General features: G+C 40.6%; 1 protein-coding gene across 8 annotated transcripts in view; it reads left to right on the plus strand.

The window, feature by feature from the left end:
- PLCH1 (phospholipase C eta 1) overlaps positions 1-24,754 on the plus strand; it is a 217,384-nt gene that overhangs the window by 175,911 nt on the left and 16,719 nt on the right. For 5 of the 8 annotated variants that reach the window (XM_027061565.2, XM_027061561.2, XM_027061568.2 and 2 more), the window contains 5 exons: positions 2,442-2,549; positions 11,709-11,870; positions 17,025-17,096; positions 20,263-20,354; positions 21,498-21,616. In XM_027061565.2, coding sequence (XP_026917366.2) covers positions 2,442-2,549; positions 11,709-11,870; positions 17,025-17,096; positions 20,263-20,354; positions 21,498-21,616 — 553 coding nt within the window. The remainder of the gene's footprint in view (positions 1-2,441; positions 2,550-11,708; positions 11,871-17,024; positions 17,097-20,262; positions 20,355-21,497; positions 21,617-24,754) is intronic. The other 3 variants (XM_027061566.2, XM_027061570.2, XM_027061569.2) reach the window with 1 other exon arrangement.

Below are 24,754 nucleotides of genomic sequence, written 5' to 3' on the forward strand. Positions count from 1 at the left end.
TGAAAAGTGAACAAAAGTTGGCTTTTGAACAAAAATAATAACAAACAGTAATTTTCCGTAGATTCTTATTGCCGAAAGAAACTGTAACTATTTGGTCTAAGCTTCTTACTTTTTACAGATGTGAATCACAGACTCGTTACCATTCTTCTTGGGTCATATAGCTTAGAGCTGAATGGTAGCTATCATTCCAGTCTCTAGCAATACTTGTATGTATCATGGACCAATTAATCTAATTCTTGATAACTCCTGCATGGAATAGTATGTAAATCGGAAAGAGATCCCTAAAAGACAACTGTACATTCTTTGTTTGTATCTACTGGACCACAGCTAAGTTCCTTAAGTCACCTTAAGTTCTGCCTTAATTTATTCTATAATTTTCCTTAGATGTAACTGTTGATAAGAAGCATCAAGAAACAATGTTCTGTTGCATTGCGTTTCTTCCTATTTGCCTGGATAAATTACTTTTGAGAACCAGAAATATGGAAGAGTTGGTAAAAAATATAGCCCTCATATCTTTTAATTCAATTTTAAGGATGGAAAATTAGGTTACCTATGGATGCTCTGAGCATCCATAATAATGTGTTCTCCCACCTGCCACCACATTTAAATGAAGGGGAACTAAAGCTTGGTGCAGCTCCCTACTAGCTCATCACTGCTTGCCCATCACGGTTACACTTTTGTTTCCGTCTTGTGGTATCAGAACTGTTTATATCATTCAAGGATTATTACTCCTTACTTGCAGATGTTACTTCTCATATTTGGTAGCTCTGTTCTGCTGAACATTTAAAAAATATGTTGGCTTTGTTCTATTTCAAAGAGGGAATTGCTGTCATTATATTTAAAATGTCTTGTGGACAGATCCATCTTGGTTATCTGTCATTGTACCCAAAACAGAGTTGACTCTGAATAAGTAGTTGGTGGTGCATAAATGAAGGAGGTCATTAACTTGATGTCTTGTGTTCCTGAACACGTCTGGTCACCATTAGGTTGAGTACTTTATTTCTGATGCTGCTATATTAACATAGCTACTCTATAGTGCCCTCTAAAATAAAGAAAAATAAATTCATTTTATAGAAGTCTTCTGTACCAGAAAAGACTTAAATCAATATATAGACATAAATGCTTTAATTGTGAGCTGTTTTGTTATTAATGATACAGAGAAAGTTAAAAAATGTTCACCATATTTACTTAGAATTATATATACGTATGTATGCATGTATCTATATCTATCTCTACAAATGTTTGTGTGAAATGGAAAGAGTGTAGTTTTCACTTTGCAGATAGCACATACAAATAAGGAGTAAAATACATATCATTACAAAGGGAAATTAAATCTCACCCTTTCAATCCTATAAATGATCCTCTATACATTGAAGAAAATGTTTAAGTATCCAAACCCCAAGACTTTAGAGTCTTAATATAGATTTTGTGTTCATTATATAAATGATTTAATCAGTTTTGAAACTATCACTGTGCTAAGGACCCAAGGTCAAGAGCTCTGGGTATCAGGGAAGGTATAGGAAAATAGGGATGGAGGGGCGCCTGGGTGGCTCAGTCGGTTAAGCGTCCCACTTCAGCTCAGGTCATGATCTCGCTGTCCGTGAGTTCGAGCCCCGCGTCGGGCTCTGGGCTGATGGCTCAGAGCCTGGAGCCTGCTTCCGATTCTGTGTCTCCCTCTCTCTCTGCCCCTCCCCCATTCATGCTCTGTCTCTCTCTGTCTCAAAAATAAATAAACATTAAAAAAAATTAAAAAAAAAAAAAGGAAAATAGGGATGGAGAGTTCTCTGAAAACCTGACTATGGTGGTGGTCCTGTGCATAGAGGAAGTGGGTGAGGAGAAAATCCAGCATGTTGAAGAGGGCCAATAGTGGTGTGGAGAGTGGGAGAATGAGAAGTCACTGGGGCTTGAGTTTAGAGAAGATCAGCCTGGTTAGCAGCCTGGGATGTTTAGACATTTATCATTATTTTTGGCTGCCAAGCATATGAACATCCTTCCATGCTTAAGGAGTTCTCCCCATCCCTATGTTGTTTTTGTTGTTTTTTAAGTTTATTTATTTATTTTGAGAGAGACAGAGACAGTGCATGAGCAGGGGAGGGGCAGAGAGAGAGAGGGAAAGAGAGAATCCCAAGCAACCCGCACGCTGCCAGTGCAGAGCCCAAAGTGGGGCTTGAACCCACGAAACTGTGAGATCATGACCTGAGCTGAAACCAAAAGTTGGACGCTTAACCGACTGAGCCAGCCAGCTGCCCCTACCCCCCATCCCTATATTTTAAGGAATCCCCTCCTAGTGGCTGAACATGCTAGACATTTTGGCTTTTGCAGCCTCTCGGAGCTAGGATGTAGGCACATGTTCTAGATGCTCCCAATCAAGTGAACCTGTGCCAAACATCAGACATGCACACTGTTTTCATTTTTAAATTGGGCGTGTTGCTCCATTTCAGGGCAAGAAGTTGCCTTATCACCTTGGGGATGATGCAGAGGAAGGGGAAGTTTCTGACGAAGACAGTGCAGATGAAATTGAGGACGAGTGCAAATTCAAGCTCCATTATGTAAGTTACAGCCTTAGTTATAATTTTTACCCTCATTGTGTTGCGGTAGGAATTACTGCTGTGTTGGAATCCTCACAAATATGGTAGCTGTGGTGCAAAAGGGATATTTGTTGAAAGTTACTTCGTTTTTGGGGAAACAGACACTTAGATGTTTATTGAGTCAAGGATTTTTGTGTCTTACAGTTGGAAGGAATGTTCGTGATTAACCTTTCTGACCCTCTATCTAGGGACAAATCCTCTCCTATTACAACTTTGTCAAAACTCAGATTGCTGTTGGAAATGTCACAGTCTTTGCTGAAATAAACTGGCTTTAGCATTGTCTCCTCTGCCTCCTGCTGGCAACCTCACTATGCTGCTTGTCAAGGGTGGCTTGCAGAACCCAACGGCATGTGGTCTGCTCCTCTAGGATGCCCATCCTTGTCCTGAGAAGATACTTTGGATCAGAGGGTTTCCAAGCTCTGCCAGAAATAGGACTCTTGGATAAATCTTTAATTTGCCACATCTTGGATAAAATGGCATAGGGTAGTTTGCTGTCTGCGTGGTACTTCAGACCCCTGTCTGAGATCAAGGAGCTGCCTTCATAGAAAAGCATCATTTAGGCAGATAATCTAAAGGAAATGCAAACCTAGAGGAAATGTAGAACTTAAACAGATTACCGCCCCCCCCACCTCCTCGTGGGGGGCTAGGATTTCTCACCTCTACAACTCATATGATTGTCAGGATCACATGGCAGCCTGAGAGTAACCCCCCCACCCCAGCCTGACATTAGTTTGTTACAGGGTTTGCAGTTTCATTTCTATGGATAAGTAGTATTCCTCTAAATATCAGAACTATTATTCTTCTCTCAAAAAAAAAAAAAACTAGATAAATTTTGTACAAAATATTCAAATTTACACCATTGCCCTGAATGCAGTAATTACATTGCAAAAAACAGTCCATTCTCTTTGAAATAATAGTAATGAGTATGACTTCCTATAGTTACCAAAGGGAGCCAGCATTATTACCAATGGGACATAAGTACAGTGACAGCTGTTGTCTCAGTAGACACTTTTTTCTTGACTCTAATGCAATTTAAAAAGGATGAAGTGGGAAAGATTCAGCTTGAACTGAAAAGGAAAAATTACCATCTGTATTAATCTGTTCCCTTTTATAGTTTATATTAGTGCAGTCAAGTACCACCAATAGGGCTATAGTCATAGAAAATTAATCTAAATAGATTTACATTAGTGAAAATGGTTAATATATTAAATAGTTTATTTTTTACTCTTCTAGTTATTTACTATTTTTGTAATTACTTACATGCAATTATGGATAATGTAGCTCTATTTTTTAAGCTTTTATTTTATAAACCAAATTTTTGTCTCTGCTCTTCATTATTTTTGCATCTTTTTTCCAAAATCTCTTGATTAGCAGCTTCAGAGTAGTCTATCATTTGAAAGTAGGGAACAGAGAGGCTTGACTAAAGTATGTAGTTAGAAAATACTGTTTTTAGGGAAAATGAGTGATGGAAATTCAGCTATTACCACAACGTAGTCATTTATTGCTGAGTAAAACCCAAGTTGTTTTAGATTCTAAATCCACCCAGTTATATAATTTTTCTTCTACTATCAGTGAACTCCTAACTTTTCATGTGAAGTATCTATAATTATAAATAGAGTTAGCTGTAGTTTTATGGAAACGAATCAGTAACTTAACCTGTGAAAATATCCAGCTGACCCCTCCCATCTTCAAAGCCTCCTAGATGGTTTCTAGGAAGCCATATAGGTAGATAGTTTAGAACATGATTCTGTAAAGATATGTATGATCTTTTATTTGGATTCTTTGATTTGGGCTTTAGTAAAAGCAGAGAGCACCTAACTTGTGACATTTTACAGGTATCTCTTTGCTGGACTCTAGGAGAGAAAATACATAAAGGAACCAATATTCCACTGGAAATATATAAAGTTTTACTTCACTTTTTTGAATCTTTTTTTCCTGTTTTTGAGCTCTTCTGAGAAAAGGCAGTGCCATGTTTAGAAAACCAAAGTGTAATTCTGTAATCAGTCAGTTTATAGTCTTATTGTCTGCACAGGGTTCAGATGCCTTATCTGAGTGTTGAATGTAAATTGCCCGATCACATTTCTGCAAAAGAGGATGTACCGTGAATAGCTTATGTGAAACCAATAATTACCTTAGAGGAAGTTCTTAACCTCAGTTTTAAGTTAACAGAATGTGGTCAGATTTACAAATTATATCTGAATTATTGCAATAAATAAAAATTTTAACTTAGCATTCATGAATACCAGGTCACTGACTCTCACCAGACTTATACAAGACTCATGGGCATGTTCAACATTTTTTATTGAGCATCTCTTTTTGGAAATGCAGCCATCATGTTGTAGGTGTTGGGCACATATCAGTGAACAAAAAACACACAAAAATATTTGCCTTCATGAAGTTTACACATTAATGGGGAAAGAAGAGGATAAATAAGAGGTAAAACAAATAAATAACCTGTATAAGGTACTAGGCAGTGATAAGTACTAACGGGAAAAAAGTAAGGTAGGGAAAACGTGTAGAAAGTGTGTATGTGTGTGTGTGCGTGTGTGCATGTGCATATGTGGGCATGTGTGTGTGGGTGTGTGTGTGCACATGCGCATATGTGGGCATGCACGTGTGTGGACGTGTGTGTGTGTGTGTGTGGGCATGTGTACTATGTAAAGAGTCTATTGAAGTTTTAGATAGGTTGGCCAGGAATGATCTCACAGAGGAGGTAACATATGAGCAAACACCTGAAAGTAGTGAAGAGTTAGCTGTGCTGATATCTGGGGAAGAATGTTCCAGGCAGAGGGAACAGCAAATGCAAAGGCCAGAAACAGGACTTGAGGTTCCCGCACGTTACCTGGTGTAAAAAGCAGAGTGGGAGGCAGGACCCTCACACAGGTCTTCTTATTCCTCCTGGTCTATGGTTACTTCTAACTAAGGGATTCAAACTACACCAAAATTTTTTTGCTCGTTCATTCAATCTTTCAATTGTTGAATTAATTGAATCCTTTCGGTTTCTGCCTGATACATTTTGTGGCTTCAGCCACAGACAAAATCTGGCCCAATATATGTAAGCCCCATGGAAAAGCCAGTGTGTTCAGTGACTCAAGAATCACGCAGCTCAAAACACACAGGGGACAGTTCCCTTTCAACCACAGTACAGTTATCTAACAGATTTGATTCAGTGAGGCCAACTCACCATTATTCATTTTTACGGGATCCCCTAATGTCAATGTGACTTAAAGACTTTCCACCCCTATATTTCAACTTCAGTGGTGTTTTTCTTCTAATACTGAGTTATTCACTATCTTTTTTCTTGTGTTCTGTGAATCTATATTCAGCCAGCCTCTTAGGCACAAATATTAGCTGTCTTGTACATGAAGCTCACCCCATAAATACGAAGCCTTCCAACAAGTCTTAACCGAGCCCTTGTACAGTAACACGTAACTACTTCTGCACACCCTGTAAAGGACTCAGAACAGTTTCTGGAATATGATTTGTGCTCAATAAATAGTAGATATTGTTTGTAATAGGAAAAGCAGTAGCAGCACCATTATTGGTAATGTGAGTCCTGAGCTGGACCTTGAACAGAGGGTCCTCTAAGAGAGCTAAAGGAGCAGGCAGGAGACAGTAGAGGATAGTAGGAAATGCACACACTTGGGTGGCTGAGAAGCAGCTGTTCTTTAGCCCAAGACCTTCAGATACCAGGCTTGGAAAGCTCTAAGGCCCTCACAAAGGGTGGCTGACATATTATCCTTCCTGTCTCCAGATTTTAGCCTGGATGCAGAGAAAGAAGCATTTTGGGATGGTGAGATAGTCCAGTGTTTTGTTTTAAAGTAAAGGTCCTCAGCTTTGGCTGCACATTGGAATGACAGGGGAGCTTTCAAAAATCCCAGTGCCCAGGTCCAACCCAGAGATTCCCATGTAATTGGTCTGGGGTGGGGTCTTGGATTTGGGAACACTCCCTGGGGGTTCTGGTGGGCAGCAGAAGTAGAGCACCACTGTTTGAGAGGGTCCCTCTGTAAGGGGCAGCCCCTCCAACCCAGTTCCTCCCCTTTCCTGCTGTTTCCCAGCCTGGGGTAGTAGCTGTGGTTCTGGCCGTCTACTTTTCCAGTCCTTCAATTTTACACTGGAGAAAAAACAAGGAAGTGTTGTTTTTGGTAGATATTCCTAGGTCTGATTTACCTCTCAGAAACAGGAATTAGGAACCTGGATTTCTTCTCTGGTGGAAACTACTCCCAACCATCTTAAAGAGCTGCTTCCTGTCCCCCCCCCCCCCCCCACCCCCCCGGCAACTGCAGCATCCTTCCTCTACCACTGGCTCAAGGAACAAAAGAGTGAGATGCATGTGGCTTTCAACTGTGGTCCCTGCTGCCACTGCACAGTGGCTAACAGGTCGAGGGGTTAAGTGTCTGTCTCAGCTTTCTTTCAGTAGTGCTCCTGGGTTCTAGGACCAAATGATAACACATTAATGAAACCTCAGCCACACGTTTATTTGTTCTCCACGGCTACTAATTTTCTTGTGCGGTACATCACAGAGAAGAGAAAGATCAACAGGCAGTAATATCGTTCCTTCAGCAGCTCCCAGTGTTTGGAGGATGTGAGGTGAATAATTAGAGCCTTTGTATTAAGCCTTCATTATTTCCAGCACCGGTTGGCCAGGCTTTGTATTTTTAGCTTTGCTTTGCTGACAGTGAAAGTATCTGGGCATAGCAGCCACAGTTCATCTCCTCACTATCTCTGGCTTCTGCAGCCCTGAGCCGGAAAAGGAGACTGATATTTATTTAGGGTATTCTATATGGCCTGGGCATGCTAGGAGCTCTCTGGGGATGCTGTGTATACCTTCTCTTTTGGTCGTCCCAACAAATGTGCTCCCTGCCAGGCTCTGGTCACTTGATCCGATGTGTTGACCTGGAATTCTTTTCCTTCAGAACTTAATAAGTAAAACTTACTATTTCCCACAGAGGGATTGTGGGGATATAGTTCCCAGGTGTCCTATAAGAATAATGGCTGTCAAGGGTCATCTGGGTGGCTTAGTTGGTTAAGTGGCAGACTCTTGATTTTGGTTTAGGTCATGATCTCATGGCTCGTGGGATTGAGCCCCGAGCTGGGCTCTGTGCTGATATCATGGAGCCTGCTTGGGATCTTCTCTCTCCCTCTCTGTCTACCCATCCCCTGCTTGTACATATGTTCTCTCTCTCTCAAAATAAAAAAAAAAAACTTTATAAAAAAAGGATAATGGTTGTCAAAATATAAGCCTGCTCATGGTTAATTAGAGTCAAGAATTTATCTTTTTCTGTAACAGTATGAGAAGGATGGCTGCAGCATTATATGGTGAAATAGACACAGAATTTTGAATTGGAAGTCTCAGGTTCAAGTCCCAATCCAGCCATTTCCTAGGCATGTGTTTTTGGACAAGTTTTGAATCTTTCTGCCTCTATATCATGAATATAAAATTTGGCTAAACCTAGTGCTACCTTAAAGGGTGCTGGGCAGCTCAGATAAAGTATTAGTATATGACTGTACTTTGTGAATTTTAGCATGATATATAGTCTTAGTTGCTTTTTCTATATTTCCTTGTGCTTTTTTCCATGTTCATATGGATACTATTCTTATTGATACTGTTGGTTTTCTCTGCACCTTTACCCATGTTGGAATGCTGTCACTCTACTCTCTGTCACATTCGTCAATTCTTATTCATTGTAGGAGGTTGATTTGTGGCCACCAAAAAGCCTGTTCAAGTCTTAACCCCCTGGTACCTAAGACCTTATTTGGAAAAGAGTCTCTGTAGATGTTATTAACTTAGGGCTGTAGAGATGAGGTCATCCTGATCCATAACCAAGTGGGCCTTAAAAATCCAATGATGAGTGTCCTCATGGGAAGAGAAGACACAGCAGAAGCAGGGGACACACAGAAGGAGGCTATGTGAAGAAAAGAGGCCCTGGCTTGAGTTTGGCTGACAAGCCAAGGAATGCCAGGAGCCACCGCAAGTTGGAAGAAGCAAGGGAGGATTAGCTCTGCTGATACCTTGATTTCACACTTCTGTTTTTTTTTTTTAATTTTCAATTTTATTGAATTTTAGAGCATGAGCAGAGGAGAGGGCCAGAGGGAGGAGGGGAGAGAGAGAGAGAGGGAGAAAGAAAGAAAGAAAGAAAGAAAGAAAGAAAGAAAGAAAGAAAGAAAGAAAGAAAGAAAGAAAGAAAGCAAGAAAGAAAGAAAGAGAGAGAGAGAGAAAGAATGAATCCCCAGCAGGCTCCATGCTCAGTGCAGAGCCTGACACTGGGAGTTGATCTCACGACCATGAGATCATGACCTGAGCTGAAATCAAGAGTCAACTGGCTCAACTGACTCAGCCACCCAGGCACCCCAAAGTTTTTGTTGTTTTAAGCTACCAGATTTGTAGTAACTTGTTACAGCAGCCACAGGAAACTACTATACTCATCATCTAAGGGTTGGCTACAATTTCCTCTGCTCTTGGAAGTCTTTCCCACCCTCCCGGGACTGGATGAGGTGTCCCTCCTCTGTATGCCCTTTGACACTCCTGACTTCTACCATTTGCACCTGCTTGTGTAGTTATCCATTCATGTGTCTGTCTTGTCCATGACACCGAGGGTTCTGAGACATTGGGGTTGTGCCTTAGTAATGTTTCTCACCTGGCATGTAACAGCTCAATGGGTTTGTTTTACACGACATGAATTTTGTTCTCAAACCCTCATCTTTGTTGAATCCCTCCCCAGCCTAGGCGCCTAGTACTGGGTGTAGGAACCAATGTGTCTGGCTTTTCCTCTGCAGGCCCCTGTCCTCTTTCTGCCCATGCTGCCAGGTTAGTATTATTTCTAAAATATTACTCAGATACGTACCTACCCAGAGACTTCGAGCAGCTCCATACCTCTTTAATCCAAGTACCTCTACCATCTGGCCCTAACGTACATTTCTAGCTTTATCCTCCAGTACCCTCTTCTGTGAACTCGTGCTCGAGGAGAACTAGTCTGCTCCTGTGTACAGAGCACACATTATTAAGGTGAAACCTCGCCGGAACTATGGAGGACGGGAACCCCCCTGTCTTCCTCATTGTTGCTGAGCCCCAGACATGTCCAGCTCTTCTTGGACGATTTGTTGGTCGCTCGGGCAGGGATGCCATGCTCCTTCTCGGAACTGCTGTTGTACTGGATGTCTGTGCTTTCATAGGCATCTGTAGCATCTCTGCAGGCACAGGCAGCATGCAGATCAGCTCTTTTCCATCTTTGCATTTCCTTCAGGACCTGAGGGCCTCCAGTGAAGTAGAGTGCCTTGTTAACTAGATATATTAAAGACATTTGTGCATGTGATTTTAATACAGGGAAAGTCAGCAACCTACTGTGGTGGAGGCTTATTTTTCCAAATTTCCCTTAGGACATTTATATTGCTTCTCTCTTATAAGATTTTGTGAAAATGGAAGGCATTACCAGAAAACTACCTGGTTCTACAGGGTTTAAATATAATGACCTCTTAGTAACAAATGTGCAAGTAGAAAACAGTCCTTAAACTTTTGGTGAGGAATAGAGGCATTGTTCTCCTGGAGGAGGACCGCTCTCCTTCCCTGTGGCTAGAGCTGGCCTCTAGCAGGTGTCTGAAGAATTAAGCACAATTACTGGGTCTAGGGAGAGGGGAAAGGAGCTGAGGAGCCCAGGGCTACTGGTATCAGGCAGAGCAAGGTGCCCAAAAAGCCATGCTAAGGAAGACTTCAAGGAAATCTATGTCCCTTGTTCACCTGAAAATTGCCTAAGTTGTCATCTGGATGTGAGCATAGCTTTATTATCCAAAATATTTGTGATCTTAATGTAATGATAATGATGAATCATAGCACAGGTCAGTAAGTGAGTTCTCTTTAGTTACATATTGGGATAAGAGATACCAAAGAAATTTTTATCTCAGAATAATTCTCAATTCCAAAGATTTCCATAGCATTATTTTCCCCTCAATGAAGCAAAGTGATTTTTAAAAAATAGCATATTTTGGGTGCCTGGGTGGCTCAGTTGGTTAAGTGTCCAACTTTGGCTCAGGTCATGATCTCACAGTTCATGAGTTCGAGCCCCACGTCAGGCTCTGTGCTGACAGCTCAGGGCCTGGAGCCTGCTTTGGATTCTGTCTCCCTCTCTCTCTGCCCCTCTTGTGCTCACACGCACACTCTCTCTCTCAAAAATAAATAAACATTAAAAATTTTAAGAAAAAAATAGCATATTTTTTTGCTCAAATTTACCTATGTAGATATAGAAAACTTAGTTTTCAAAAACTATCCTTTGCTTCCTCTCTATGTAGGGGTGTCTGAGTGGCTCAGTTGGTTAAGCGTCCGACTTCGGCTCAGATCATGATCTCACAGTTTGTGAGTTTGAGCTGTCTGTGGCACAAGACAGAGCCTGCTTCGGATCCTCTGTCCCCTTCTCTCTCTGCCCCTCCCTCGCTCATGCCTGCTCTCTCTCTCTCAAAAATAAACATTTAAAAAAAAAAAAAAAGAAAGTGCAATGTAGCGGTGCCTGGGTGGCTCAGTGGTTTAGTGTCTGATTCTTGATTTTGGCTTAGGTCATCATGATCCCAGGGTCGTGAGATTGAGCCCCACATTGGGCTCCACATTGAGTGTGGACCCTGCTTGAGATTCTCTCTGTCTCTGTCTCTCTCTCTCCCCTCCCCTCCCCTCCCCTAACTTTCTGGGAGAAAAAGGGGAAGGGAGGGAGGGGGGACAAAGAAGGGAGGAAGGAAAGAAAAAGAAAGAAAAGGAAAGAGAGAGGGCACGCACGAGGATGCAGTGTAGCATGGTGGGAAGCATTTAGGAAACCTAAGTTTGAATTCTGCCTCAGCTACTTGCTAGCTTTGTAACCTTGAGCAATTTAATTTCTCTAAACATCAGATTCTGTATCTCTGAAAATAAGACCTTGTAAGGTTCTTGAGGGTTGAATACAATCATAGTAATCATTATTTCGGTGGATCAGTGTGTGTGCTGGGGAGGGAAGGACCAAAATCGTATAACGTGCTTAACTTCTTGCTGGTAATTGAAAGATAATCAAATTATAAAAGCAGTGGTGGCTTGAATGAAGGGTGTGTTCTAACTGATTCTGTGTTTCTTCAGGGAAATAATTTACATTGCTTAATTCTTTGCAGAATAATGGGACCACTGAGCATCAGGTGGAATCTTTCATAAGGAAAAAACTGGAGTCATTGTTAAAAGAATCTCAGATTCGAGACAAAGAAGATCCTGATAGTTTCACAGTGAGGGCACTACTGAAGGCCACACACGAAGGCTTAAATGCACATCTGAAACAGGTATACAATTCTCCCTTGGACTTGTCCTTCAACAGGAAAAAGAATGGACCTCATACTCTGTTTCTAATCATTTGTCATTTGTGAACTGCTTCTCCAGTTTCTTGCATTTCTATCCTCATCTTACTTGAGAAATGAAAATCTCCTATTGCAACATGATGGGAGAAATTGTTAAAAGTGGATGGGCAGGGGTGGAAATAACTCAAATACTGCTTCACTGGGATCCTCAGGACAAAGTGCGGTGGCCCTGGACCCATCTTGCCCGGCCTGCTCGGGTGTGGGAGGAGCTCGAGCCCACCACGTGCATCACCCTCCCACCTCTCCAGCCAGTCGTCCGCTGTGCTGCATTGATTGCACCTCCTTGAGTGTGTCTTCCGTCTGTCTACTTCCCTTGTCCATGGCTGGGTCCTGTTCTAGGCCAATGTCAACTGTCACCTAGACCTTTCTTGCCCTCCTTCAGTCTAATCTCCACTCTGAAATTAGCATGATGTTTTAAAAGGTAAATCTGATCATGTCACTCTACTATTCAGAATTCTTCAGTGGTTTCCCATTAGGATTTGGATGAATTACAGACTCTTTAACCAGGCTTTCAAGGTGTCATTTCATCCTTGTCTACCTCTCAAGTTTTCTCATTTTCCCTATCACACTGCTTCCCACCATTGTCCCACTAAACACAACTGTCTGTATGCCATGGTCTTTCTCACATTCTGTTCCCTCTGCCCAGAACACTCCATTCCTACATCTGCTCTTACTAACTTCTTCTTAGTCTTTTAAATTCCACCTTCAGTGTGATGCCCTAAATGAGTCCTGCCTTGACCTGGGATTAGGTTAGTTATCCCCCTTATATTGTCCAGGGTAGCTTCCCATTATATCTTCTCTTTTATGAAGGTTGTTTTTTTTTTACACCTTTGCAATTATTTGTTTAATATCTGTCTTCTCAACTAGATTATAGATTCCATGAAAACAAGAACTATGTCAGTCCTAATAACCATGATTTTTCTGGCTTATAGTGCCTGGGCCTTAGTGCAACTTTCATATTAAGTGGTTGAATGAATGAATGATTTGGGCTCTGGCTGTGATTCTAACTCTACCTTCTAGTAGAAATATCAGAAATGGGCAGGGAAGAAGGAGGGTGGGTTTATTGCTATTACCCTTGCAGGGCATTCAGGGCACTTATTCTGGCCTAGAGATCCACGAACTCACTGGCTCAGCCAGTAACAGACTTCCCCGCTTGGACCTCCTGTCTCTCAGGACTCAGGAATCCTCACGTAGTGGGAGGACCATATGGGGTGACCACCCTTGAATCTAAGTGACAACCTAGTGTCATGGTTACTGTCTAGAGTTTGTGCTGAGCTCTAGTTGGGCAGCTTAGCTCATGTGCCCACCCCTAACCTATTGTTCCTTCCTGGAACAATAACTTGCCAAGGCCTTGTCTTGTTAATGCCGTAAGACAACTTACTCCTGGAAGTGGTGCCAAAGTCAGCCCCTCTGCAGCTGCATGTTAGAGGGGCAGAATGGAATAGTGGGGAGGCAACCAAAATGTAAATTACAGCATTACTGCCATTACCGTTGATCATGCAATTTTGAATTTTCTTAGAAACTTCTATAAATAGCAATAAGGTTCTCCCCCTCACCCTCTCCTTCCTGCCACTTAGTTTTAGCCACACAAATGTCTATAAAATTGGGTAGCTTATTTGGTTAGCTCAGTTTGATTCTGCTTCTTGTTCTTACTGAATTCTCATTAGCTAATCTGGGCTAATCGCTCCCCCTGATGCTTTTGGAAAACTTTTTGTTCCATCCTAGATCATTCCAATTGGACAGGCCACAGCAGGTCTTAGAGATTTTGGATAAAACATATTAAACCCATCTTTCTTTTGCTATTCATGAAAGAAATTCCAATGGTAACTTTCCTATCAGGTAAGATAGTAAGAGATCTCAAAGTTCCAAGATGTGGTGGAGCAAAACTCATTCCCCTCTTGCTTATTCTTTACTTTCCATTAAATTTGGGTGATTACAAGGATGCAGTAGACTGAGAAAGTGGAGCTTGTGCCTTCAATAAAGTGGGCTGCAAAGTGTTGAGGTTTTTAACACTGCTGTTCATTTTTAAAACATGGTTTTGGTTCAGTAGACAAGCAAAGACAAGTTACTGTTGAGGGAAGTACATCTGTGTTGAATACACGTGCATGTTGAGATCCAAGGCTGAGGATATGCTGTGTGGTTCAGGGCAGCATGTCACCCCAGCTTCCTTCTTGCTGGGCTGTCATTCAGCAGTGCACCACTGTATTCTCCTGTGCTGTCTTAGCCCAGAAGAGCTTATTTTATTTTTACTTCAGTAAAATAAGAATGAAGTGCTCCTCCTTCAGCCTGGAAGAATTTAGTAGACCAAGAAAGATGCCTGCCTTCTTTGGAGTCCTTGAAATCTACTCCCTTCTCTACATACCAGTGGCAACTATCTGGATGGCCGTAGTTTTTCCCTAAATGGACTTTTCCCACTCTTTTGCCATCCCACCCACTCCAATCTCTCATGTATGCCACTACCATAGTGATATTTCAGAAATGTGTATCTGAGAATGCCATCCTCATGTTTTAAACCATTCACAGAGAAGTTTGGAAGTTTGAAAGTTTGGAAGATAATGTTCACACTCCAGGATGTAGCCCATAAGATCCTTTCTCCATGCTCTGGCCCCAGCTCTGACTTGTCCATCTGTGCACATATGTACAAGTACACACACATCCTACTTCCTTTGTCTCCTAGAAAGTACCACGTTCTTAGCACTTGGCCTTTGTGTTTGCTCTTCCCTTGGCCACCACACACTTCTTCCTCCTCATCTCACTTAGAAAATGTCTACCTCTTGGGGCACTTGGTTGGCTCTTGATTCCATTATGAGGTCATGATCTCATGGTTCATGAGTTCTAGCCACCTGTTTAGGTTCTATGCGGATAGTGCAGAGACTGTTTGGGATTCTCTCTCTCTCTCTCTCTCTCTCTCTTTCTCTCTTTCTCTCTTTCTCTTTCTCTCTCTCTCTCTCTCTCTCTCTCTCTCTCTCTCTCTGCCCCAACCACACTCTCACTCTTCTTCTCTCTCCATATAAATAAATAAACTTAAAAAAAAAATACTTTTAATAAAAAAGAAAATGTCTGCCCTCTCCCAGCTTCAGCTTTTGCCTCCTGTCCCCATGGAAGTCCTCCTTGATCCTCAAGTCTGGGTAGATGGCCTTTCCCTGACATCTTGCCATGCCCTGCACTTTCCCCCATCATAAGTCTTATTACTTATCACACAGTGTTGTTCGCTTGTCTCCACCATTAGATTGCAAGCCCAGTGAGGACAGAGTCTGCATCTGTTTTCCTTGCTGTCGTCTTCATATACATGCCAAGTTCCTAGCACAATGTCTGATCCATGGATTCATTAAGAAATGTGGTACTGATGCTCAGGGGGAGGTCAAGTTGGAGATAGATATTTGTGTGTATAACCCTTCTATGTAAAGAGGTGGTGTGCATTGGGAGAAGTTGGTGGGGACAAGCCAGAGAGAAGATTTAGAGCTACACAGAACCCCTGTTTTATCAGCTACTAGCTTTGTAACTTTGGGCATATTATCCAACTTCACTGTACTTCTTATTTGTAAAATGGGATTTTAACCGTACTTATCTCTGAGGGTGGTTGTATATACTAAATAAGAGTATATGGAATGCACTTAGCATAATCCTTGGAGATAGGTGCCTACCAAATAGGGTGACCATATACCTCAACTTGTATGGGACAGCCCTGCTTCATACCTGTTGTCCCAGCGTAATTGTTAAAAGTGCCTCATCTCACTCTTAAAAGGGTTCTGTTTTGGACAATAAATGACATGGTCCCATGACCAGTAGATGGGCTATTAGAAGCAGAGAGGAGCTCTGAGATTAGTTGATCCATTCTTTTCCCATTTCACAGGTAAGAAAACTGAGGTCAAGAGAAAGGGCTTGCCAGAGGACATTTATCTACTTAGTGTCAGAACTGGGTCTCCTAACTTGGAAAGAGGTGTTACTTTTAATGACCTTCTCTGGCTACCTTCTTAACTCCAGGGTTTTTGAACATTTAATGATCAGCTTCAATAGATCTTGAAAGGCAGTCAGTATACATTAACCAGTCAAATGAAATTACCTTGTAATCCCCCTATCCCACCACTCTAGCATTTTCTGAACTGTCTCTTTCCCCAACCAAGTCTTAATCTTTTCTCCTCCCCACCCCAAATTACATCTTTGACTAGTCTCTATGGATATATGTCAGTGCCTCCCTGGCCTTTTGATTTTAAGTAGTTTTGCTCACCCACATTTACTCCATTTATGTGGTAATCTCTGTTTAGCCAGAGCCCTAGGAGGATGGGGCCTGCCTATCTGTCCTTATATCATGTCATTAGCTGTTAACCAGCTAATATATATTTTTAGGGATGACGATTGAAAAAGAGTCTAAACCCTTTTCCCAGGGTGTCCTTTCTTTCCCCTAATGAGGCTTGAGCAAGGAGATGTCTAGCCTGGAAAATTAACCCACGTGAGGCTACAATACCTCTTCCAAATGCTCACCACAGAGGGAATTAATTTCAGTGAACAGATAAGCTCTGCTGTGGTTTACTTAAACAAACAAAACCAATCTTATTATCTAATAGATGTGCTTGGATTTTATTTATTTTTAGTGTTTTAAAATTCCAAATAGTAGTATTCAATCAGTGTGATTATTATTTTTTCTCATTCAACAGAATTTAGCTCTTAACGACTTGGCCATTTTTCAAAATTAAATCTACCTTTTAACTGAAGATGGATTTATCCCCACTCAGGGCATTTCAAAAGAATATACCTTGTGCTGTAGAGAGCCTTGCGAACAGGCTCTGGAGGGACCTGCACAGCTGGGCGTTACTGAGAGGCCTTCGACACCAGTTAGGGGAAGTTGTTGGCAGTTAACTGTCTCCTGGTTGGTGCCCAGACCTCTCCATGCCAGTGTCTCCCTCTCTTGAGGCAGATCCCACAACCTTTGCAGTAGTGAAGGTGCAGTAGTGAAGCAACAAATGAACAAGACCTGTTTGCTCTCCCTAAGGCAGAGAGGGTTCCCCCGCCATTCCACCAGAACTGAGGAAAAAAAAGAGGGAGGAAGAGAAATAGTCATATTATGTTTTATTTACTCAGCATCCAGACGTGAAGGAAAATGGAAAGAAATCACATGGACGATCCCTCATGACCAACTTTGGAAAACATAAGGTATGAATTAGGAGCGACAAATGTGCATGATTCAGTTAATTTCAAGAAACTAGAGAGTAACAGGACAGTATCATCGCGACTTTGGAATAACTGAAGATTTCTTAAATAGGACTCCAGAAAAGAAAAAGATTAATAAGCCACTTTAAAATTTAAGAGCTTCTGTTCATTAAAAGTATCAAAAAGCGAAGAGCAGACTGGTAAGAGTTTCAATATATATATATCCAACAAAGGACTTGTATCTTGAATATATAAAGAATTCTTATAAATCAACAAAAAGATCCCATAGTTTTGTTTTATTTTGTTTTGTTTTGTTTTTTAAGTGGGCAAAAGACTTGAGTGGGCTTTCACAAAAGAAGATTTCCAAATGGCTAATATGGAAAAGGTGGTCACCCTTATCAATCCTCTGGGAAATGCAAATTAAAATGGTGGTGAGATTTCCTACATATCCATCACAATAGCAGATATAAAATGATTGACAGCACTAAGGGTTAGTGGAGATGCTGAGCAACTTGAACTTTATACACTGCCAATGGGAGTGTGCATTTGTGCAACTACCTCACACTGTTTCACAGTATCCACTAACGCTGTATTGTGCACCATGTCTTATCAGTTCCATTGTTGTGTTTCAGCCTCATGACATATACCTAATGTTTATAGTGACATTATTTGTAATAGAATAAACAGGAAACAGTTCAAATGTTTGTCAACAACAGAATATATAAAAATTGTGATATATTCACATAAGGGAATATTTTTCAGCAATGAAAATGACACAATTACAACTTTTTGCAATAAAATCTTTATAAACATGACATTGAACAAAAGAAGCCAGATCCAATGTAGTACATACAGTTTGATACCGTTTATATGAAGTTTAAAAACAGGCAAAAAAGATCAATGAGGTCAAAGTCAGGATAGTAGTTACCTTTAGGGAGAAGGTAATGACTGAACGGGAGAGTCAGAAGGCTTTTGGACAGCTAATCCTCATTTGGATGATAGCACTTTGTGGAAAGTCATCATGCTGTGTACTTAAGATAGTATTTTTCTAAATGTGTGCTATACTTCAATAAAAAGGTAAAATGTGTTATACAAGAAATCAATTATTGAATGGTAAACTTTATGCATGAGGTTTCTGTAAGGCTATTTCCTGCACTTTAAGTAGTGTTGTATCTGGAGTTTCCTGCTCCATCAATAGGATAATTTATTAAAAGGTTGGACAAGGTAGTCATTATAATAAAAAATTAAAAGCAACCAAAATGTTCATCCATAAAGACTTATTCAGTCCATGATTCATTCACAGAACGAATAATTATACAGCCATTGAGAGATGATCACTCTGAAGAGCTCAGCATGCAAAACATTGAATAAAGGAGTAAGGTCAAAAACTGATTATGTAGTATGTTAACTTTAATAAGATGTCACATCTATATAGAAAGAAAACATATCCTCATTTTGCCAAATACTAGGCCATTGGTGATTCATTACTTATTTCTACATTTTACATTTTATATTTAAAAATGAACTTTGGGGCGCCTGGGTGTCTCAGTCCGTTAAGCATCCGACTTCGGCTCAGGTCATGATCTCGCAGTTCGTGGGTTTGAGCCCTGTGTCAGGCTCTGTGCTGACAGCTCAGAGCCTGGAACCTGTTTCGGATTCTATGACTCCCTCTCTCTCTCTGTCCCTCCCCTGTTCACACTCTGTCTCCGTCTCTCAAAAAATAAATAAATGTTAGAAAATTTTTTTAAAAATGAACTTTAAAAAGACAGATCTATTATTATAATACCTCAAGTTACTGACGATCTGTAGAATTGGAGAAAATTTCATTTCTGATTACAACTACTCATTTGAATTAAAATCATTTTCCAAAGTAAATCTTTCATGGAATATTTTAGCTGCTATAGAATTAAAATTTATTATATCTCAAATCATATGAATGAATGTTCATAAGACTACATACAGCTTATCTTAATAAACAGGATTTTATTATTTATATTGAAAGCTAACATTATGTAGCTGACACAGTGACTTTCCACCTATCTCATTCAATCATCACAATAATCCTTTAAAATTGTTGTTACTGTTCTGTCCTTTTAAAAAACACAATAGGAAGCTGGAGAGGTTAGCCAGCTTGGTGATAGGCCAAGATGGAACATGAAATCATCAGATGCTAGGGTTCCCACACTGTGCTCCCTGAGGTTCTCAAAACATCAGTAACACCTGAGAAGAATCCAGATTAAATTGGCGCCTTGTTATCAGTGCAATAGACCTGAGTGTGTTTGTGCCAGCTTGGCGTTTTATTTGTTGAGTAAGAGAAAATCTGGAGAGTGATATGGCCCCATGGTAACGCGGGGGTGGGCTCCCTTTTCCTTCCTAAGCTGCAGTCCTCAGATATCCAGGGAACTCATCTAAAGGTCTTACTTTTGTTTGTGGAAGGCGTAGTTTTGGTGGCAAGGTTTTCTGCAATTAGAGGGTCCCTCCCCATCTTTTGTTTTTCTGTTACGTATTGATAAATATTGGGGTTATCGCTAATGTGTTGGGATGAAACTGCATCATTCCAAAAAGGCTTTTTTTCTGACAGCCTTTAGTCCTACAGCCTTTCACCCTAAATCCTGTGGGTAATAATTTTCATCCTTTTGCTAGAAATTAAAATGGACCACAATCTCAAAAGTGTAGTTTGATTTAGGCAGTTATTTGAATGCATGCTGATCAAAAGCAGGAAAAAGTTATTCGTGAAAAAAAATTACTACTGTCTTTTTTTAATCAAATTTGCCTTTTTTGAGTCAGCAGGAGTAGTAAGTTTCCTAAAAAAGAGAATATTTTATCCCCTTACAGTCATTTAAATAGATGTGACAACTCTGACCCTTCCATTCATGGAGACCTCCAATGCATGACTAATAAAGTCTTTCTAAAATCTACAGCTTATGTGGCTTAGAAGTCAGTCTTAAAGCATGAAACCCTCAGTTTTGCCTTAATATTCTAACATGATTATGACCATAGGCATGTTTGTTATTGATAGTAAGGCAAGCTGCAATATTTGGTTAATTTGTTTTCTTCCAGGTAATTGTCCTTTTTGTATATATTATAATGCCGAGTCCATTCTCCATACGTTGTAGATGTACCTGATGCAGTGAGTTTGTTGTTAAGTTTACTGTGATTTTTCCGGCAGAAAACCACAAAATCACGGTCTAAGTCTTATAGTACTGATGATGAGGAAGACACACAGCAGAATTCTGGCAAGGAAACTGGCCAGCTGTACAGGTAAGAATGTCCATGTTTTTTGCTCAGCCTCCTAGAGCCTCTCCACCCCCATCAGCTTGGCTTCGTTGTATGTATCTAGAGAATCAAGTCACATGGTCAAGTGCTCAGTGCAGCAGGACCTGTGAAGATCAACTGGGTATGAGATAATAAGACATGTAAGGGACTTACACTGTGCCTGACACTCTTCCCAAGCAGTAGCTATAGAGAAGAGAGAGGGGCCACATGAGCTAGTACAGGGAGCTCTCCTAGGTGACTAAAGGAGAAGATGGGTCATGAGCACATGTTAAGAGCCAGGCATCTGAGATCAGCCAGACTTGAAACTCTTGCTCCTTCGACATTAACATGGGGCAAGTTAGGCTTCTCATATGTATCTATTTCTTAGGCTCATTGTAAAGATTAAAGGAAGTAAACTACTTAGCCCAATAATCCCTATTCCAATGAACTAAGCACTCAAAAATATTAGCTACTTTTTTTTTATTATTGCCACTAGAATTTCAGATGAGTAAGATGATTTTCTGGCAGTTTGTGTATACAGTAGAGTCACAGAGGAATGTAAATTTTATCATAGATAAATGCACACACACACCCCTGTGTCTTTATTGAAAGACTGAAATTAAATGAAATTAAGAGCATGTAGGAATGAATGACATTTAGTGCGCAATTAAATTTTATATTTAGCTTCACTTTGACGGAATGTTCATACATAAGAGAGTAACTAGTGAGGGCAGAGAGGATGTGTGTGGTTCCTACCCTTAGGGTACAGAAAATTGAACACATATCTACAGTAAAGGATATAAGAGTGATGGGATCACCTTCCAGGAGACCTCTGCTGTGAATGTTCTCAAATAGAAGTCCAGGTTCTCCTGCCAAAGTGGAGGAAATGTCCAGTGAACTCTGGTGTTCCTCACTACCTGGGTAACAATGGCAATCAAGCCCTTCATGACAGAACTCACAAATACATAAGAGGACCCTGTGATTCTCAGATGAGCATTGAATAAAACCACATGAGTTAGGGTGTTGTGATGGAAAGAGAGCTGAACTAGGAATCAAACTTGGGTCCTAATCCTGGCTCCATTAGGAGCTGGTAGGGAAGGTTGAGTAACCAAAAGCCCGAACGTCTTCCAGCTCTACAATGACATTTAGTCCTGGGTGTGTATTTCGCAGGTTGGGTCGCCGAAGGAAAACCATGAAGCTCTGCCGAGAGCTCTCTGACTTGGTGGTGTATACAAACTCCGTGGCAGCCCAAGACATTGTGGATGATGGTAAGGACTGAGTTTTTCTTCTAGGATAAATTCTTGACCTTTCTTTGTCAACTGTTTGTTAATCATCAGCACGCATTTCTGGAACTGTGTAGAATCCAACGTAAGTGTCAGGAAACTGACTGCCAGTATAATGCTTAGTTCACCAGGAGGAGTATATTGATTACTGTGGTTGCCTGATTGGCTGGAGCTAGAGAAATTTCCTTCAGGGCCGAGGAGGACTTCATTATTCTGCAAAGACAAATGCATTACAGCAAGGTCTTGCCCAAGGCGTGAACTATGGAGACCTGACCTAGTTTGGTGGCCAGGTAACAGATGGATGTTCCTAGTGTGAATGACCAGAAGAAAGAAGAAATTAATTGGCTAAACTAGCACCTCAAAAAGCCCCATATTTTCTCATTGGAAGTTTTTACTTTGATGAAAATTATTTATTTATTTATTTTTTAATGTTTATTTTTGAGAGAGTGCGAGAGTGACAGCATCCCAGATAGAGTGGGGAAGGGGCAGAGAGAGAGGAGAGAGAGAGAGAATCCCAGAGTGCAGAGCCTGATGTGGGGCTTTGAACTCATGAACTGTGAGATCATGACCTGAGTAGAAATCAAGAGTCAGACACTTAACTGACTGAGCCACCCAGGCACCCCAACTTTGATGAAAATAATTTCATGCACAAATTGAAGTTTTAGCAGAAAGAGCAGGGATTTCAGAAGGATGGACTTTTCACTGTTTTTCACCTATTATTTGCCTTGTGTTGAGCTGAGAAATCCTAGTCACAGGTGTTCTTACCGTGGACTTTTCTGCTCTTCTTTCCTTTACCCTCTTCCCTTCTCATTTCTATTTTGTTCAGTTACTGAATATGCTTATAGAAATGAAGTACAGTCATGTGGCTTTTCAATCTAATTTTAATTTTAGTGGAATGAAATGTAAATTAAAAATCTCTCATTTTCCCAACAAGTCTTAGTGAAGGGAAAATGACATTTTGGTGAGTCTTCTGTCCATTACAAACCTCCAGGATTCTTCCCTCAGATCTGTCTTTTTTCTTTTTCCCATTCCTCAAGTGTATCTTTTTCTGTGTACAGATTTTCTTACCTTTTGTGTTGATTCCTTCTTCAAATGGTGACAATTAAAAAAAAAAGTAATTTCACATGAGGGAACATGAGAAACTGTGGTTTTCTTAGCAAGTGAACAATGCATCCTTATAATAACCACCCATAGCTAGAAAATAAACTCAGTGAGTGGTTTAATGGTGTTACAGGTGTATTTGGTTTAGAGGAATATAATTTCTTTTTTTAATTTTTAAAAAGTTTTTATTTATTTATTTTTGAGAGAGAGAAAGAGAGAGACCAAGGGAGGGGCCAAGAGAGAGGGACAGAGAGAGAATCCCAAGCAGGCTCTGCATTGTCAACACAGTGCCCGATGCAGGGCTCGAACTCACAAACTATGAGATCATGACCTGAGACGAAACCAAGAATTGGACACTTAATCGACTGAGCCACCCAGGTGCCCCTAGAGGAATATAATTTCTAATAAATACTTTAAGTAATCATAATTCTCTTAGCTTAATGGAAAATAATATTGAGTACTCTTTAGCTCTTGAAGTTAGGAGTTTTTGTTGTGTGTGTGTGTGTGTGGCCACAAAATGAGCATTAAATAATGAATGCATGTCTTATCCCAATGCAAAGCAACTCAAATCTATTCATATGCTAATTTATATGTGCCTAATTAGTAAGGTCATCTTAATGATAATGTGTACATATTTATGTGGAGAGACATAGAAAACAGTGATACTGATTATAGCGTTTCTGCATCTGAATGTGGCTTGTCAAAAAGAGCGTATTTCTTCCTATCTTGTTTAAAGCATTGCTCATCAAAATCTGCAGATTATTTTTAGTATGCTTGACATATGTAAACTTTGTTAATAAGTATGTCAATAAAATATATGTGATAAGGAAAGAGTCTATATGAGGGAAATCATCTAATTAAAAACTGCAATGCTCTTATTTCTTTGCCTCTATCTTGTATACATGATCATCCCAAGTTCCATCTCTAGAGTGTAACTGGCAGTCATTTGGCCAGCATTTAATATCTAAGGGTATACAATCCTGAGGACAACAGGGACCCTGGGAAACTGTGTGCTCCAATGAACATGCAGTGTGGGTATGGTTCTGGCCCAGCTGGCCCAGCAAGACTCTGTAGTTCAGCTCCTTGGCTATATGAGCTGTGTCCCTCAGTCTGGGTTCCAACATATTTAGCTTGTCAGAGTAAACACTGAAATGGGAATGAGGCCCTGGGCAAGTTTGGTTCTTTATTTAGGCTGGCTTCTTTCAGAACACATATGGCTGGTCATTTTGGAGGTAGGGTGTGGATATTTGGTGAAGGGGTAGGAGTAGTAGGGGCATTATAGACATGGGATTGGGAGAAAAGGGTAGGAAATTGAATGCTTGTTGGGAGGTTACCTCCATCATGACCCTCAAATTGGCAGCCACCTTGGCCCTGGATTGACACCTCCTGATGATAGTCAGGAAACGTTAATATAGGCTTCCTGTTCTTTTTCCTCCCTTTATATTTCTCATTGTATGTATGGAGGGTGGATGATGGTTCTTGTTTCTGAGATTTTATTTTTTTATAATGCTCTTTACAAATCTTCCTCCACTATTACTCCTACTCATAATTCTAAGTTAACATTAAAACTCATTTTTTTCTTTGTTGGAATTGGTCTTTTATTTTCTTGGACCCTGAATGCTATCCGTTAATATGTGTTTCACATGAATGTTTTGTAGATGAATGCCTTCAATGAATGTCTCCCTGTGGTCAGGAATAAGTTTCATAGTTTTATTTATCCATGACTGTCTATATCTTTGGCAAAGATACTCTGTTGGACTCATGCCCCTAAAAAGCAATTTTTGTGCCAGCCCTCATCATACTAGCCAGATAGACATGAATTAGTGACATGTTTTGAATTCCTGGGAGAACAGGGGACTCAGAAACATGCAGTTATGCCAGCCAGACGTGCACCTCTGATTTGGCCTCGAAATGGCTAAAGAGTCCTCAAAATGGCTAAAGAATGGGGCTTTATGGATCTTTCTTGGGTAGAAGCTACTGCTACTCTGGTTGAATTCACTCTTTTGCTCTGCATTTTATTAT

The sequence above is a fragment of the Acinonyx jubatus genome, chromosome C2 (genome assembly GCF_027475565.1).
Source record: "Acinonyx jubatus isolate Ajub_Pintada_27869175 chromosome C2, VMU_Ajub_asm_v1.0, whole genome shotgun sequence".
Taxonomy (NCBI): domain Eukaryota; kingdom Metazoa; phylum Chordata; class Mammalia; order Carnivora; family Felidae; genus Acinonyx; species Acinonyx jubatus.